The sequence below is a fragment of the Balaenoptera borealis genome (genome assembly GCF_965194805.1).
Source record: "Balaenoptera borealis genome assembly, chromosome: 10".
NCBI lineage: Eukaryota > Metazoa > Chordata > Mammalia > Artiodactyla > Balaenopteridae > Balaenoptera > Balaenoptera borealis.
This window is the reverse complement of record NC_138874.1, coordinates 2,084,102-2,103,108: the sequence shown is the minus strand read 5'-3', so window position 1 is coordinate 2,103,108 and position 19,007 is coordinate 2,084,102. Positions and strand designations below refer to the sequence as shown.

The following is a 19,007-nucleotide window of genomic DNA, read 5'->3' as shown; positions in this document are numbered from 1 at the left end:
TTTGAGCAAAGTAACTTGGCAATGTTATACACAACATTGTGAAATGAAAAGTGATTGGGGAACAGAAAGCTAAAGTAGGAAATTGAGAAATGTTAAAAAAAAATAGGACTAGGATATAGCAATGGAATTGGAAAGGAATGGACATATGTAAGAAATACTATAAAGAAAATTTAACATAGAAGTTGATGAAAATTTGGATATGAAAAACTAAGAAGTTAAGAGGAATCAAAACTTGTACAGATTTGAACAAAAGAATATAAAAGTAATTGTGCCGATATGGAGGGCCAACTGTAAATTATATGTGAATTTTTGACTGCATGAAGTGTCAGTGCCCATTACCCCTGTCTTGTTCAAAGGTCAACTGTACATTCCTACCAGCATTGCATGAGGGTTCCATTTTCTCCACATCCTAACCAACACTTGTTATTGTCTGTATTTTTTATTATAGCCATCTTGGTAGGTATGAAGTGTATCTCATTGTGGTTTTGATCTGCATTTGCTTGATGGCTAATGATGTTGAGCATCTTTTCTTCATGTGCTTATTAGCCAGTTGTATATTCTTTTTGGAAGAGAGCTTTTCTACTTTATTACAAAGAGAAGAAGCCTTTATGTGGTCAGAAAAATACAAGGTTGATTTTTTTTCCCTTCCTGTGAAACACTACTGTTCAAACTGCAAAGTGAATCATCTCAGTTCACCTCTTTATGTTCTATCACATTCACTTTGGAATGGCTGCCTTTGGCTGCTGAAAATCTAACCCTTTAGTGAAAAGGGTGACAAAGTCCCCTGACCAGCAGTTCTAGAATATCCCATTTTTACTTTGTGCTTCGATGTATACTTCCTATATATATCTCTTCTTTGGAGAAATTATTCACATCTTTTGCCCATTAGAAAAATTGGGCTATTTGTCTTTTTATTGTTGAATTGTAAAAGTTCTTTACATAGTCTAGATACAGGGTTTTTTTTTTTTAAATTTATCTATTTATTTATTTATTTGGCTGCACCGGATCTTAGTTGCGGCATGCGGGATTTTCGTTGCCCCGTTCAGGATCTTTAGTTACGGCGTGCAGGCTCTTAGTGGCGGCATGCGGGATCTAGTTCCCTGACCAGGGATCGAACCCAGGCCTCCTGCATTGGGAGCGCGGAGTCTTAACCACTGGACCACCAAGGAGGTCCCTAGATACGGGTTTTTTATCAGATGTATGATTTGCAAATCATTTCTCGCATTCTGTGGGTTGTCTTTTCACTTCATTGATGGTGTCCTTTGAGGCACAAAAGTTTTTAATTTTGATGAAGTTCAGTTTATCTATTTTTTTTCTTTTGGTTGCTTGTCCTTTTGATGTCATATCTAAGAAATCATTGCCTAAACCAAGATCATGAAGTTTTATACCTATGTTTTCTTCTAAGAATTCTGTAGTTTTATAAAACTCTTCCATTTGGGTCTTTGATCCATTTGGGTTAATTTTTGTGTGAGGCGTGAGGTGTTAGAGGTCTAACTTAATTCTTTTGCATGTGGATGTCCATGTGTCCCAGCTCCATTTGTTGAGCAGCTTCCTTTTTGAAAGCAATGGACAGTGTATCCCAACCTTACCCACCTTGGTTCCACCAGGCTGCTATGAAAGAAAACATAGCTCTTGAATCACCAAGAAATCCCAGTTCCATCTTTTTAAATCCCCCTTCACAAGTCTACCAAGGTGACTTTTCAAAAGTTTTTCCTACTTTGAACTGAGATGCTAATTTCTCTATTTTATGCTTCACTCTGTCCAAATATGTTACCTTTTCCCAGTATATGGGAAAATACCATATATGTTCCTTTTTTATTGTAAAAATTTTACAACTTTTTACGTTAGTGTTTCTTTTTTATGTCTTTGTTGGGGTTTTTTTTTACAGATTACAACTTTCCTAGAAGTTAAGGAGGTGCCTGATAAAAGTTTGGTTATTTACACTATTGAGAGAATACTTAGTTTTTGAAATTAAAAGATGTAGCTTTATTCTCAAAAGCCACAAATAAAAGTATTTTCTTCTCACATAACTGCCAAATCTAAACAAATGTAAATTTTCATAACAAACCCTTGTAATGATTGCTTTTAGATTTAAAACTAATATCTTTAGTGATTGTGTATTACCTTCATATAAAAATAAATGTTCACTAATAATTATTCAATTGTAAAAATTTTTCCTGCCTTCCAAATTTAAAAAATTGTCAGTGTGCATTAAAAGCATGATGAAACTAAAAAAAAAAACAAAAAAGTAATTGTGCCATTGACATAATTAGAAAAGACAATTTTCATAATGATACTAAGGGTTGTGGTGACGAGTTTAATGTTAAATACATTAAATTTAATGTGATACTAGAATAACAAAATATGAACTTCCTACAGACAGTTGAAGATTTATGGCTAGATAAGTACATTAGAAAGTAGATTGAATTGGGAGAGAGAACTCTTACATAATAGTCTTTATCTAGCCATCTTAGTGCAAGTGTGGCTTCTACCACCCACTGTGACATCATGATACAAGGTTGCGTCATGATACAAGGTCATATTGTGATGTGAGTGTGTCGTTTAGGGCCAGGTCCTGGACATGTGTGAGTAGTGGTGGAGAAACCAGGTTTGAAATGTATGGAGGAAGAAGCTAGTCTATGGAAAATTCTAATAGTCATCAACTATGTAAAAAGTTATTTAAGTCTTGTAATAGGAGTTAAATGACATTTTAAGAAGGCAAATATATTTTTGAAGACTTGGAATAAAAACCCAAGTGCAAATGAAATGCAAACATTTTATTCAACAAATTTTGAATATATCATTTTAACTGTAATTTGGGCAGACTTTTGGAACGTTTTAGTTCAACAATTGAGAAATTACAACTTCTGATTCGGACTTATATTCAGAGAACCTTCTTTTGTCATTTTTAAATTGATTTATTAAAGAACTGAGAAAAATTCAAAATACAGTAGAATATGAAATAAGAGCAATGCAGAGGAGAAATTAAATCAATAGAAATTATTCTGACACCAGTGAGTAAATTGTAACCCCCCCCCAAATTCAGATCATAGCAAAAGTAGTAATTCAATAAGACGAAAAAATACATTTTAAATAGAAGCAATGAATAGGCTACATTGCTTGATAGTCCAGTTAGTGAAGAGGAGTGAATCACATCAACACGTTGTAAAAAGATTTTAATTTCTTGCCTTTTTACAAAAAAATACTAATATCATTGAAGATAACATCAAATGTATAATATTCCTCTACAGTGGAGACATTGACACAAATTGGTTAATGAGTGCCATCTTTATAAGGAGTAAGATTATTTTAAATTGTTCACTGCCTAAGAGAACCTGAAAAGAACCTTAAGTCTTACAGTTCATATATGGAGGAAACTTGCCACAGGTTTTTTGAAATTTGACATCAATCCTAAAATGCACATGATATTACCAATAATGAGTTGTGAAGCTGAAATTTTTCTAAACTATATCAATAGTAATAACAATTTCTATTAACCCAGCTAGAGGAAAGATTAAATAATCTTTCTAGTCTTTCTGTGGAAAATAATATTACAAAATGTTTGTCATATGAAGAGCTGGTTGGAGTATGAAGCCCAAGAAATAAAGTGAACTGTATTATAGATATAGGTCAAGCAGTTGACAATTTTTAACTTATTTTAAAATTTTGTGATACTTGTGGAATTTGTCAGCTTTTTAATATATCTAATTTGTTGTTAATTCCTTAATCATTCTATGTATTCACTTGTGTGATTTCTGTACATTCACTTGTATACACGATTTTTTTCATAATTTAGCTTCAGGCTCCGCAAAGCCTGCTCTGGCTGTTCCTTGTACCTGGTTCTGACTGGGCAGGCAGAGAAGGGAGACGAGTGAGAAGATGACGGCTCTGGTCTGGGTGGCTTGGAAAGGGTAGTGGCAGGAAAGGTAGGGAGAAGTAGATTCCAAATATATTTCAGAGCAGATCTGGCCGGAGTGGCTGAAGCGTTGGATGTAAAGGGTGAGGGAAAGGGAGGAACCAAGGATGCTGTGCACCCGGCCCCCCGCCCCCCTGATCCTGATTTGAACAGTTGGGTGGATATTAGCACCGTTACCTGGAAGCCTGGAGAAGGAACAGGTTTAAGGGAAGAAATATAGAGCTCTTTCAGACATGCTGAGTTTGTCCTGATTTCCTCACTGTACTACACTGCCTTTCCATGATGCTTCTACCTTATACTGTAGTCACGCCCACATTAGACTATAAATTCAAAGAGGGCAACAACTGACTCTTCTTTGCCCTCGTGAGCATAAAATTTTCACTCAACTGAATTTAACATGTGTTGCACCAACTATATGCAAGATGCTTTACCAGAGCTATTTTTAAATTTTTAAATCAAACTCTACCTACAAAAAAAATGCAAATCGATAAGAACCCAGGTTTAGAATGAAACAGAACAGGGTTAGCACCTTAGTTCTGTCACCTGCTAATTGTGGGCTCTTTGAACAATAGCATAACCTCTCAGAGCCTCTTGTTCCTCATCTGAAAATGAGAATGATTATCCTCACCTCGTAGGATTACCACAAGTAAAAATAGAACAGTGTATACAAAATGCTTATCACAGTGCCTAGCATACATGAGCACTCAATAAATGCTAGGATGCACTTGCATTTGGTTTTCTTGCCAATACAGATAATATCTACAGCACAGCCATCACAAAGTCAGTGTACTAGACAACGTTAAGAGAGAGAAGTTACATTTTCAGCCTAAGAACATATCTTAAATAATTTCAGGAGGAGATAATAGGTTTCTGAACTCTTCCAGTCCCAAAAAGGGGGAGGGGGACTAAAAGGCGCTGTGAGCAAAAATAGAATGAATTTACCCAATTCTTTGCTGCACTATTTAACCTCTGCTTTCTTAATCATATGCACAGCAGGGGAAAGGATGTGCTAAAACAATTCATGTGTCATGAACAAGCAGCCACAGATTTTAGCTCAAAAATCACACTAGGAAAACCACCAGTTGGAAGTAAAGTAATAAGGCCAAATTTATTTTTTTAATTGAGTCTTGAGTTACAAGCAACCCTTTAATTACATTAATCAAGCAGCCTTCCTCTCAGCAAATGATGAGGGAAATACATTGTTCTAACTTTTGCTAAACTTGTTTTAAAAATTGCTGGGTATTATTTGGACATATGGAAAATAAATCCCTTGATTTCTTTTTTATTTTTTTCTGCATCATTTCAGTGTAGCTATAGCAAAAGACAAATATACACTTGCTTCTAGACATGATTTACTCTAAAAGACTATAAATCACATTTTAAATTTAAAACCTTTACAACATTTAAATATTTAAAACATTAGCACCCCTCAAACAAAATTTCATTTTGTCATTGTTAGACTTTAACATGATAACTCTTATTTCCATTGTTCTCATTTTTGACTCTTTGATATATGTTCCCACAAAATCCCCAAGAAAATGGGCTCTACCAATTGGATGATTGTCAGTCAGAAGGTTACTTGCCCCATGTGACAGATGGAAAACCTGAGGCTTACAGGAAATTAAATGACTTAACTGTGCAAGCTGGAACTAAACCTAGGCCTACTTGACCCTAACTTTCGCCAACACCACGTGCATCTCCTGTCCTGTAATGCTCTCCTACTCTCTATGCTTTTGGACGTGCACTTTCCCAGTCTGTACATCTGTCTGTCTTTCTGTATGGGATTCTCTCTCTCTGTCAACCGCATCTGCATGCTGACTCCTATTTATCCTTCAAAACTTAATACAGGTACCATCTCCCCTTTACAGTTTCCCTGAATCTCTTCCTCTCTTGCCTCCCACCAGAATGAAGTAGCTGTCTTTCCTCTCTACTTCTAGAACACCCTACATATACTTCTAGCAGTTATTTCACTCTGCAAATTATCTTGTATGTCATCCCTACCAAGAACCCCATGCACACTCTAGATTGTGACCTCCTTGAAAGTAGAGGAATATTTGATGATCATCCCTGAATACCCAGGGCTAAGACAGTGCTGGTTTATAGTGCATACTCAGTAAAGGCACACTGAAAATGATTGTATAATTGAGAACTTTAAAAACATAGAGTGCCTTACTTGCTGAAAAAATTATGAAAGTTTTAAGGAGGACCTGGGAGTTTAGCTGAACTTTTGAAGATATATAGGATTTATAGAGGAGAAAGGAATGTTAAAATTTAAAGCAAGTGATTTGTAATAATCCCTGAATCGAAAATTTCCAAAATATAACATCGTTAAAGGAAACGTCAAGAAATTTAAATTATATTTCTGTCATTGCCAGAATGCGATGAAATTGAGAATGTAATAAAATAATATTTTACAGTAAGAGCCCTAAGAGTATACATTAAATGTTTTCTTTTCTGGTCTTTAAAAATGATTATTGCTGTGTAATTTACATTTTGTTCAAGTAAGTAACAACAAACATGGCATCTTTTCAATCAGTGTCACCAAGCAGCCCAGCACCAGTTCATTTAATCTAATATTTCATAAATGAAACTTGTTTGAGCCAGATAGTTCTTCTCAGATAACTAATAACAATCTTGGTTCGTGGTGAAACAAAACTAGCCCTTCCGTAGGAGGCACTCCTGTGTTGCACTGGCCTATCAGCCCTCCTCACGGTAGGAGGCACTGAAGAGTCAGAGCTGATGTCCTCAGAAAGGAGGCGCCATTAGCCCTGGTATTCACTGCCATACAACAATCATAAACCAGCATCTAAGAATAAATACAAAACCTTAAGTGTCTTACTAAGAGAATGGAGCTTGAAAAGCCCAGTAATTCAATAAAGTTGAAATAAAATATGGTAAACATTTTGGAAGGGAGGTGCTGTGGTCTGAGTTTTTATTTCTAAATGCACACCTATATTCTGCAGACCTATATTTAAGTAGATCAGCCATTTGCTACTTTTGTCTTGGATTAGTATCCAGGCATTTGCAAGAGTAGCAGTATTTCAGTGCTATTCTTGTGTATATATATAGTCAGTAATGTTTGTCCAGGGCTTTGGGAGGAAAGGGCTACATAAATGTCAGTAGTTATTAATATTTGGATTTTTTTATATTTAGCTATCAAATGTGTTTTTCATAATCTGTGACCAGAGGTCTATTTGTGTCCCTCCAACTGTAAACATTTTAAGCAAAAATAACCATCAACCAACAATAGTATTTGTTCTGTTCTTCTATATTATTAAAGTAGTCTTTATCAGTAATTAGCAATTATGCTCAATTTCTTCAAGAGCCAAGTTTATTTTAACATGTTTTCATATGCAGGTGGTTTAATGCCACTTACTCCTCTGCCTTTGGGTGATTATTATGAAGAGTAGCTAGCTGACACGGTGTCCACCTACATACTCCACCATGCCCTTCCCTCCTCTGCTCTGGTCTTTGGCTTATTCCCTAACCGGCACATCATTCAGTCATTCTGTCCTCAGCTAAATAAAGTGTGACTAACCCAATAGTCTTCTCGTCTAACTTAATTGTAGTCATTTTCACATATCATTATAATTGATTGTACAGGTGTTTGTATCCCCTGCCTTCCAACTCCACCTTCAGACTGACTCCTGTGAGAGCAGAAATCCTGCCTGTGATGGGGCTGCCTGGATGGAATGTGCCCAGATCAATTGAATTGAACTGAAATCTAAATCTTACACAAGGAGCAAAACGCCTTTTAAATGTGATCTGGTACAGCATGAAGCTTACTAGCGGAAAATCAGAGCAAAGCCAGCAAAATGGCTTTTTACTTTTCTCTTAAACGGTATTTCCACTCTATTTCTTTGAAAAATCCAATGTATTTTTTTTTAAAGGGGTTGGGAGTATGAAATAGTTGGGTTGACCTACAACTGGTTCTCGAGACTAGAGTTCAACTTCCAGTTTAGGTTAAAAAAAATAGATTTGGGGTCCTCTTACCACATGCCTATCCACTAATACATTTTTTTAAGAATCATACAAATTCCCATGTTCGGCATTGACTCATAAGAACAAGAATGGTCGAAATTTACTGGCAGGGCTACATAAAGCAGTCTACAAATACAGGCCTATGCTCTTTCTGGCTCAAGCTAGCAACATTAGCCCTTCACTTTTATGAGCACTAAATTCCACTCTAGTTTTAATAATAATAATAATAAATATAATAATAAAATCTTGCTTATATAAGAGGTTCATCTTGTTAAAAATACATTGAGACTCATGGTACTTTATAGGACCCAATTTATACTCTGATGATTTAAAGGTGATAACTTCATGTGATTCATTGCCAACTAGTTCTGAATTTTAATAATATAATGACTCATCATGATTTTTTCATTTCCTAGAGAACCAGCTTGGTTAAAACCATTATAGTTGTTTTTACTGGGGTCATCTGAACTACGGTTCCCAGAATGCTCATGAAAGGGACATGCTTGTGTGTTCTGAACAGCCGTAATCTATCATGGCTGGTGCCAGGTCGACACATTATGAGTTTACAGTGTCAGCCCAGTGAATTAAAGCTTTGTTGTAGACCAGCTTGCTATGCAGTTATTTCCAGTTCATATCCTATAAATCATCACTCTTCACGTGACAATCGGCAGTTTCCATTTAGCATTCGAAGCATCCATGTTTTGTCTTAATTGTGCTGTCTGATTCTGCACCTAGAACAGTGTGACATGACTGGTACCAATAGCTTAGAAAATAAATTTCACTGTCACCAGAACCTATTTAAGGAATATTCTATGTTCTCACATTTTTTGTTGTTGAGCTGTTTGGTATTTATGTTAAAATAATAGGAAATGAATTTAAATAGAAACACTTCTCCTGTCTTATCTCTGCAAACAAAAAAACATAATTTACAATAAATTAGCACAGCAGTTGTTAGTGTAGCTCAGCTTTATTTTGCAATTCTCACACCTAAGCTCACAAGATGACACTTTTTCTGATAAGGTAATCTTTATAAGGTAGTCCTGTAGTTGATTAAATCTGACAGATGCTAGTGAGATGGTGAAGTTCAGAGATATAACAGCAAACACTTTTTAAAAATTCTCGTTAAAATAATAAAATGTCTTATGACATACCAATAGAAAAATTGATCTGATAAAGGAATAAGTTAGTTACAATGCTATATTTCTGTATCCAATTATTTACCAATAAGCAAGTAAACAAACCAATAAACTGTAAGGAAAATGGTATTTTTTGGAATAAAGAATTACTGTAAAAGATTATCTTCTTAGTATTTACCGTTTCTTAGTATTTACCATTACTGCTGAGCTGAACGAGAATTTTCAAATACAAACAGAAGCTACAGGGACTTCTCTGGTGGCACAGTGGTTAAGAATCTGCCTGCCAGTGCATGGAACACGGGTTCAAGCCCTGGTACGGGAAGATCCCACATGCCGTGGAGCAACTAGGCCCGTGTGCCACAACTACTGAGCCTGCGCTCTAGAGCCTGCGAGCCACAACTACTGAGCCCATGTGCCACAACTACTGAGCTCGCGTGCCACAACTACTGAAGCCCGTGCGCCTAGAGCCCGTGCTCCGCAACAAGAGAAGCCACCTCGATGAGAAGCCCACTCACCGCAACTAGAGAAAGCCCGCGCGCAGCAACAAAGACCCAACGCAGCCAAAAAATAAATAAATAAAATTTAAAAGAAAAAACAAAACAGAAGCTACAGAAATAGAATATGTCTTTGCATAACATTTTGATACTCTGTGTGTTCTTCAGAACATGCCTTGAACTCCAAATCCTTCAGAGGTAAAACCTTCATCTTCTCCTAGGGCAATGATGATAATCAATGGGCTGATGTTTCCAATGACACTCCAGTCGTGAATCTGTTAAGGCCTAGTTGTAGATTGAATAATTAGACTAACCTAATTAATACTATGACTTAGTTTTGCAATGCACCTTTATTATGTGAAAGGGTTTAGTTCTGGTTTCTTATATCTAGCAGAATTTTGAAACAGTAGCTCACTGTCCTTGCTAGTTTTTGATTACTTAAATGATGTTAGCTTTGTTAAAATCGATTTATATTACAACCTATTGAAGCACTATATTACAGCACGTGCTGTTTCTGATTTTCTCATCTAAATATCAGTTGCCTAATGTAGAGAGTTCATTTATAAATACCAGGAAGTTCCCTGGATCGAGTAAATTAACATGCTGGGCCAGATTCTCCGGCTTCATTAGTAACCCCTCATACCAAGGCTGTGTTCATACAAGTGTGAAAACCAGAACGATCCTTCAAGGGTTTTCCTGGCCTGAATAATTTCCTCATCAGGGAACAGGCTACACTCATCCTAGTATTCTGGTCTTACCGCCGCAATCTATTCATTTTGCATAATTCCATGGACACCCCCTGGAAGAATCTAACCATTAGCATTGCAGGAAAATGTAAAGTCAAGGAGGCAGGCTGGACACCCAGATGAGGAGCAGCCTGAGTTATAGGTCATAGTGGGAGGGCGGGGGAGAGATACAGAAAAAAAATTTCATAAAATTTGGCACCCTCTATGTCAATAGACTATATAACAGGGGGAAATAGTAATAGAATGATTTACTGACCATATGAGACCACAGTGATTTCCTACATTCAATTATGCAATAAATATTTATTACTTTCCCACTGTTTATCAGTCACCTGCCAGGCAGTCAAGTAGGGAACAAAAACAACAAAACAGACCAAGTCCCTACCCTCAAAGAGTTTTGTTTAGGCTTTGTTTATTGTAGACTTAAATACGTGACATGAAAATCTAAAACTAAAAACAACCTTCACACTTTTAAGCTCTTCCGACATGCCAGGCACTGTGTAAGTGCTTCACACACATTGATTTAATCCTCACAAAAACCCATGCAGTGGGTAACTATTGTTATCCCCATGTTCTAGATGAGGACAGCGGCCCTTGCTGGGGGACCATGGATGAATAAGCATCCTCAGAGAGCTGCAGTTATGCCTTTTGCTTGTGACAATGACAGTGTTTCAATGTAGCAGATGACATAGGTTTTTTTGGTGCAAAGAATTTTAAAATAATATTTGTGCATTCTCTGTTTCTCACTCAAAGCAATGAAAGATTCAAACTATGAAAATAGGGGCTTAAAATCCGCAAGACAGAAGCAGCACTATATAGTCCCTATAGGACAGCTGTTGAGATAAAGCCAAAGCACCATGGGTTTGTGCTAGAAAAGTAACTCGGCACAGCTGTCTAATTCTTTTTATGAAATGGTTGGAACTGATCAGAAACTAGAGCCGCAGGACGGACAATGAAAGTCGTCCACAGCAGACCTAATATCTTATTCACCCAGGTTGACTTTAAAATTATATCAGTCATGAAAATTATTTCACTGTCTTCTGTCGTGAGTCACTGGGCTATATTTAATTTTAATCATTAAAATGTAAAAATAATAAAAGCCACCAAAATAGTCTGTAGTCAATTTTCTGATAAAGCAAATTTGTTTTTTCCCCCATTTGTGATGTAAATGGCCTCCAGAAAGTTTTTCAGAGCTAAGTGTTAATTAGAAATATGGAAATGGATTTAAAGTACATTACAGCACACAGTGGAAGAATAATCACAAGAGATTTGTTCACACAGTCATACCCATTTCTCAATGTGTTTTTTAACTATCTAGGTTATTGGTTGTTTTTCTGCGTGGCTGTTCCTAGAAGAAAAAAAACAACAACTGTGATTCCAATGAAAACAGTAATTACAATTACAACAAATAGGACAAATTGCTATTTGATCAGGAACATACAGTTTTAGTCACCAAAAGCAAACTGATGCTCCTAGACTTTCCTATTTACACAGATGAATTAAGCATGTTCTCAGATTTGTTTATAAACCAAATGCTTTTTATATCTTGCCATCTTTAAAAAAAAAGTTCAATCCTCCATGCCTTACTTTTGTTAACTTATTTTGGAACAATGCACTGTGGTGCTGTGAGGAACCAGTGAACAAATTCTCGTTCTGAAATTCCCTGAGAACTTGTGCTTTCAGATATCTAGTATGCATATATCACTTTACTTTTCTGAACTTCTATTTCCTCACCTATAAACTGTAGAGAAACATTTTGGGGGAATCCATAAAGAACCAGTGGGGTTTCACTTGCCCCTAAGGATTGGGTACATGGACTTTGGAGTCAAATAGATCTGGGTTCAAGTTCTGAGGGAATTCCACATTCTCTAACTGTGTGACCTTGACCAAGTTACTTAACCTCTTTGAACTTAAGGTTCTTCACCAAAAAATGAGATCAATAAAACCTCTCCTCACAACGTAGTATGAATTGAAGGACCTAATATTTGTAATGTGCTTTCTAATTAGCCCAATGCCAAGCTCAGAGCAAGTTCCCTATGAATGAGAGCTGCTTTTTTTCCTCATCAATGTGCATCTTCCTGGTGGTGGCCAGCACTGCCACAAGTCCAATGGGTACCATTCACATTGTTTTGGGGGTCGAGGGTGCCGGCAGACAACCCATGGAGAGCAATGTGAATCATGGCCCCTAGAGTCAGGCAACTCAGAAAGTCTAACAATTGTCTGATGTTACCCCCATCAGGAACTACATGGGGGGAGCGGTATCTCTGAGGAATTCTTTAGAATGTTAAACTGCTCTGTGTCTATAAGGCAACTATTAGTCAGTTTAAGCAATACAGTCAAGTCTGTGAAAAGTCGTTTAGTTGTTTGGCATTGTGCTAATCAAACAAATACTCTAGGGCTCCATTCATCAACTGAGAAATACAAGCATTGCCCTGATGCAACAGTAAACCATTAGGTTTGCTTCTCCAAGTGGTGTCATTGTTCAGGACAAACTTTTTAAACTGAATCAGAGCTGATCAGACTGGCAGCCCTGAACATTTTTAAATGAATGGTTACCCTAACGGAAGACTCAACACCTAATGAATGCCTCCTGCCTACAGAGACCTGATCTGGGGTGTCATGATCAGTAAGACATGGTCCCTGCCCTCAGGAAGTTTCCACGAAGTGGTGGGAGATCACTCATCCCTGGCTGTAATTCAGGGCACAATGTAACAAGTACCATAAGAAGAACAAGCAAATACTCTGAAGCACAAGGAAAAGGTCACTGTGGTGAATGAGCTGTACTGGGAGCCCAGATGGAATATCAGCTGACGGGGGTGAGGGGGAAATGCCCTCCCAACAGAGGCGGTAACACAGGTGAGACCCTGGCTGGGAAAGCACCTCCATCTATGCTTTTTTTTTTTTCTTATAATAAATATTTATTGAGCACCCACTGTATGCCAGGCACTGTGCATATTGGGCACAAGCCAAGTAGTCCAGTATGGCTGGAGCTCAAGATCTCTAAGGCAAGAACTTGGACCCAAAGCCTACCCAATGGGCACTGTCATGAAAAAGAAGGGAGCAGGTCTGGCAGACATCACGGAGGTGCCCCCAACACGTTTTGTGACAGATTTAATGTTAGGGACAAGGGAGACTTAACAACTGAAGACAACCTCGAGATTTTGAGTCTGGTAACCAAGAAGCTGGTGACGCCATTGAGAGAGAAAGCAAATGGAGGAACAGCGGGTCTGGAGAAGATAATTAAGTAGAAATAAATGGACAAGCTGCAGCCTTTCCAAGATTCCAGTAAGTACTGAGTGTGTAATCCAAATATTCTTCTACATCATGACATAAAAATACTGAATCTGAGGTTCTGTATAGGCTGGCGACTGTGAGTCTTGTATAAATAGAGAAAAAACCACTTGAAATGTAGTAACATAGGATAGAACATCTGTAACTAGACTAGAGATGACCTAGTCCAACCCCCTAATTTTACAAATAAAGAAACCACATCTCAGACATACTCTCTGCTGAGTGGCAGAGCCAATCTAGGACTCTGACTACACATTTAAGGGGAAAAAAAAAAATCCAGATTTCTAAAACATTCAAATCTGGAATACAGATACCACCTAAATTTTTCAGAGTTGCTGTTATTTCAGTTTGTTTGTTTTTAACTAAACTAGCATGATTTACAGCTTATAGGTGAAAGATCTTTTTTGATAAAATTCTATTGCCATATATGCCATTGTCCACAAAGTCAGTTTCGTAGTTAATTTCCAAGAATTCAGATTCCATGAAAAGCCTCAGAACTTTAGGGTACCTAGAGCTGTTCCTTGCAGGGGAAGACATGCCTCTTCTTAGGTCACTGAAACAATGACACCCCTGTGTACATAACAAGGGCTGCCCTGCATGGAAGGAAGGGCTTGGGTGCTTCCTGAAGAGAGCCCTGTTTGTAGAATGCCGGGCACGTAAGTGTAATCAACAGCAGTTTCCTCTGAAGCAAGAAAATCCTGCCCTGCTGACCAAAGAGTGCCTAATACAGTTACAGAATCAGTTAGTGTAGATTTTAAAAAGGAGGGGGGAGGGAGGTGGCGGGAGCTAAGCAGAGAGGGAAATATTTATAACTGTGACAACATGTTTCCTTGTAATAATTTATGAGCCCACTGGAGAAAAAGGAAACATACAAACTATGAATAAAATATCCAAAATATAAACATTATGCCTTCTGCAAATTTTCTTTAGTTAAAAATCAAGGTTGAGGTTGACTAAAGTAAATGAGTATATTTTCGTGGTCTCCTATTTCCTTGATGCTAAGGCTTACCAACTGATTTACAACTTCCTGTGTTGTTTTTTAATCTATATTTGTCAGCACATTTTTAATGTCAGATTACTTAAAATAGACATCTTGGGTCTAAGAGGTCAGGAATAATAATATTATGTTGACTTCTCTAAATATTTCATAGCACTTACAAACATTCTAGTTTAGGCCAAAACTTTATATTTCTAAATGAAATAAGTTTCAATATAGTTTTAAGATTTCTTTTTCTTTCAACTGATGTCTTCAGGGCTGAAGTGCAGTTCAATCCATATACTTTGAAGTTAAGTAAATTACATGTATAGCTTTATCCAAATAGTTTCAACCTCCTTTTACTCAGATAACTTAAATTGGGAAAATAACAGGAAGTCCATGAAAAGAGAAAGACAAGAACCAAGGACTTAGGGTTCTTCCACTGTAGTTTCTCTTCTAACCATTATGATTTATAGTCTCTTATAATTTCTGCAAATTACAGGTACTTGTTCAAAAAGAGTATTACCAAGTATAAAAGCCATGAAATAGCTTAATCTTCATATAAGCTACCATAAGATGTAATTAAAATGCCACATTTATAAAATCAAAATTTTAAATTTATATTTCGTAATTCAAAATAGGCTCTCCACAAAGATAATTGCATAACTCATTATTCTAACTGATACCTAATTTCCCAATTCTTAAAACAAGAGATAATTTAGAGTATTTCCTCAATTTTAAATACTAAAAACCTCAAATTTAAATAGAACACCCTAGATGAAACCAAACAAAAATTCACCCATTATCAGACCTGTTTGAAATACTTTATTCTGAGTTCAAGGATATGCCTTTTAGAGTATAACTTAGTAAGCTTAGTAAACAAATATACCGACTGGCTTCTAGAAGATATTTTTGAAAAGAATTCGTTATTTTCTAACTGTTTTTAATGGAACCAACCATATTTTCAGTCTCTCACCCTGAGGAAGTTGCAAGATAAGGTCAATCCAAGAATCGAAACTAAGTACAATGTTGAACTTAGTAGTTGTAAGAGCTCTGGTATTTCAATTTTCACAAGAAAGACATGTTGAAAGTTTGCCCTAACTTTGCTTTTGACGAAATTTGTTAAAGGAAATCTTTTTTGAATTGAACTCCATCTGGGAAACCACAGGCCACACTGGATGCTGAAAAACAAAAGATAAAAAGAGTGATAAATTGTGGGGGAGGGGAGAAGCAGGTTTTCTAATTTCGGAAGTTGGGCGTAAACACTCTCCTTTTCTAAATGAGGTGGTTTGCAGGAGTCCTGACCAGGCCGCCTAACTACCTAATTATGTCATGCTAGGTCCCAAAAGAGAAGTTGTTTGGATCCAGGGAATTTGGCAAATCAAAGGGCATTGGATGTATGTTTGAGAGTTTAAAAATTGAGACTATATGGAAACAGGGTGATGACATGTCCTCATTGACAAATTCTTCTGAGTTAATTGGATTGCTTGGGCAATGTTAACAATTAAATATAGGAAGAGCATGAACCAGTATCCCCAACATGGCTACTCTAATCTGTCTTCCAGTTCTGGCATTAGAAAGATGATCCTTTCAATAATAACAGTAATTATAAATGATAATAATAATACACCTTTGGGTTTAATAATACTTTCCCTTTGAAGAACTCCCAACATTTTTACCCACAATATCTAATTTGTACCCTGAAACAATTCGATGAAGTAGCCAGGTAGCGATTATCATTACCTTCCTTTTACAGATAAATAAACTGAGGCCTAGGGATTTCTTAGCATCACACAATTAGGAATAGAGCCAAGTCTAAAGCCTATCATTCAGTGGTCTATCTTCCACATTATTGCAGTCTTTAGAAACTCTGGGTATCTGAAGTACTGTTCTAGCCCTCACAAGTGTTTGCACCAGAGCCAGATCAAAACATCTTTTCCTGTTAAATTGCATTTACATTACAAGAAGGTACCCTTTTTCAAATTCATTAGAGAGGATTTTGTTGCCTGAGGTCATTAAGATAGGAGTGCTCGATTTCTTTTCAAATTATAGTGTTTCTTTTCAAATTATAGTGTTTTCTTATGCAGAAGTACACTTAGAAATACCAAAGATGTCTTAAATACTCTGGAATCAGTTTCTTTAACTATCTAACTTTTTTAGAAAGACTTTCAAGCCCATGTTAAACAAGATCAAATCAAGAGATATAAATAAAATGGGCACAAGGTGTTAACTGGAGTGCCCTAGCCAGATTGCAAATTGGTTTACTGGGGCCCGCCAACTTAAATTCCTCTTTGCAGCTTCAGCTGGACGGGGTAGTCTTTATTTCCTGTCCTCACTTGTTGTACTGTGTTACCGTTCACTGTCTAGGTGATTAGCTTGTGAATCTGAGGGTCTCAGAGCTCTATTAAGTTATAAATGTTCAAACTACCAGTATGCTGTGAATAAAAATAGAAGTTGCTATTAGATGTCTATTCATACCCTGCAGAAGCCTGGCAACATTTTGAACCTTTTCAAAACGTAAATACTGCATATTAAGCATAGGAAAGAAAATTAATGTGCTGCATTTGCGAATTTATTTCCAAGTCAAAAATGCAAAGGGGGAGGAGGACTCTTGTAGCAGAATTGATCTTCTACATTTATAGGGTATGTTAAGAAGTTTGTAATGGCCTGAACACAAAAGAAAAACACTTGAGAAATGGATTAATTTTAGTTTCTCTGATAATCTCAGCTTTTGAATTTCCTCTTTTGATTTTAAATTTATGGTTTCAGTATGACATTACCATAGTTGATTGCATTTTGCAGGTGGCATTCATGTGTTGTTACTTTATGTGTAGTATATTGTGGGCAATGGGTTACAATTTGTGTTAAAATTTTCCAAAATGACACAGTACTTCTTAATTAGACTTGGAAATGAGTAGTGCCTTTTTTTTCAGGGAGAGAAAATAGTTAAAACATCACAGGAAGTTTTGTGCTTTTTTTCCCTTAGTTAGTATTGGGAGAAGTTTGCCATAAAGTTTTCTTCCTGAAACTTTGACAGTTTGTAGTAAGTTTTGATTTACATATGAAGTCATCATCTGACAATTCCAAATAAGTGTCTTTTTGAAGCATACCAGTTTTTTATGTGTCTATAGCTCAAAAAGAGTTTAACAGATTTATCTTGTTTTTTGCCATTCAAAACAGTAGAAAGTTGTCATCTCAATTGCATTTTTAATATTTTGAATAACCTAATAACTAAATTTAGTAAGTTAATAATTGCCATCTTAATCATAGGTTTCAGTGATACAAACAGTACCCACAAATCACCTACACTTTTTTCAAAGAAAAACAATAATAACAATAAACAAAAAGCAAAAAAATAAGAAAACAACAAACAAAAATAATAAACTACAGTTAATGCTACCAATGTTAACACATAAAGTAGAAAAAGAAAACATGCAGTAACACAATTTTCAGATAAAATCTTTATACTTCTTCTCAGGCACAGTAAGATCAAGAAGCAGATTCTAATTCTTACAAGTATTTTTCAGACCTAAACTGACCCTGTCCTTAGTTCCAGGAGGTTCAAAATTCCTATCATTTATTCCCATGGTAAACGTCCATTTCATACTGAATATGTAAATTCTTAAAAGAGCTCTAGTGATTTCATTTGGCTTGTAAGTAAAGATCTTGGATGTTTTTAAAGCTACATAATGTTTGGTGATGAAATTTTGTACTTATGAGTATTAAATTATGCCAAAAAGCCATTTACTTGATATTCTTTAAATACCACGGCACAATGCAACTAAACTCAGATTATAAACCATCTTAAATAACACTAATGCAATGTGCACTTAATGAACACTATAACTAACTTAATTTTCATGTAACAGATAACATCTGGGGGAAATGTATATTGGTAAGTTATGCAAAACTAATTTCTAGCGACCACATCTATAGATGTTATTTATTGTACGTTCACTTAACAGTTCATTATTCTGTTTAGAAATCTATTCTCTTCTTTATTAGAGCTTTTAATGTACTCACCTTAGTTCAAATGGTCTGCTCATTATCAGAAAAAATATAAATGGCATTCACATGGAACAACATGATTGTTTTTATTATATCCATTTGTGTGCAAGCACTCAAAAATGGCAAGAGAAACACATTTATTGCTTTACATTCAAAGTAATATTTAGGAGGTATTTGAAAGTCAAGCAAAACCAATCATTTGGCCAAATGATGTACGTGTATAATCAGAAACTCCTGATTTTTAATCTCAGCATTAGGCCTCAGGCAAGTCACTTAAAGTCTTTCTCTTTGTTTTCTGATCTGAAGATTATGGGTGCTATTCTCTTATAGACTAAAAGAGGGGGTTGCTAAATCAGAGTCCCAAATAGGAGTGTTTTTTTAATAAACATACTTGATCCTTTTTCTGTTTTTATTTTAAAGATTTAAGAGGTAACATATTATACTTTTGAGGAAAAAATA

At 36.1% G+C, this 19,007-nt stretch overlaps 1 protein-coding gene across 11 annotated transcripts in view; it reads left to right on the top strand.

Annotated features, from left to right (window-relative positions):
• Positions 1 to 19,007, top strand: part of CABCOCO1 (ciliary associated calcium binding coiled-coil 1) — a 196,206-nt gene that overhangs the window by 99,296 nt on the left and 77,903 nt on the right. The window contains exon 6 of one of the 11 annotated variants that reach the window (XM_082407507.1): positions 7,520 to 17,307. The exons of the other annotated variants lie outside the window; for them this stretch is intronic. Within the exon in view, the coding sequence (XP_082263633.1) occupies positions 7,520 to 7,627 (108 nt within the window). The 3' untranslated portion in view covers positions 7,628 to 17,307. Of the gene's footprint in view, positions 1 to 7,519; positions 17,308 to 19,007 lie in introns of those variants that run through there. 11 annotated transcript variants of the gene reach the window in all.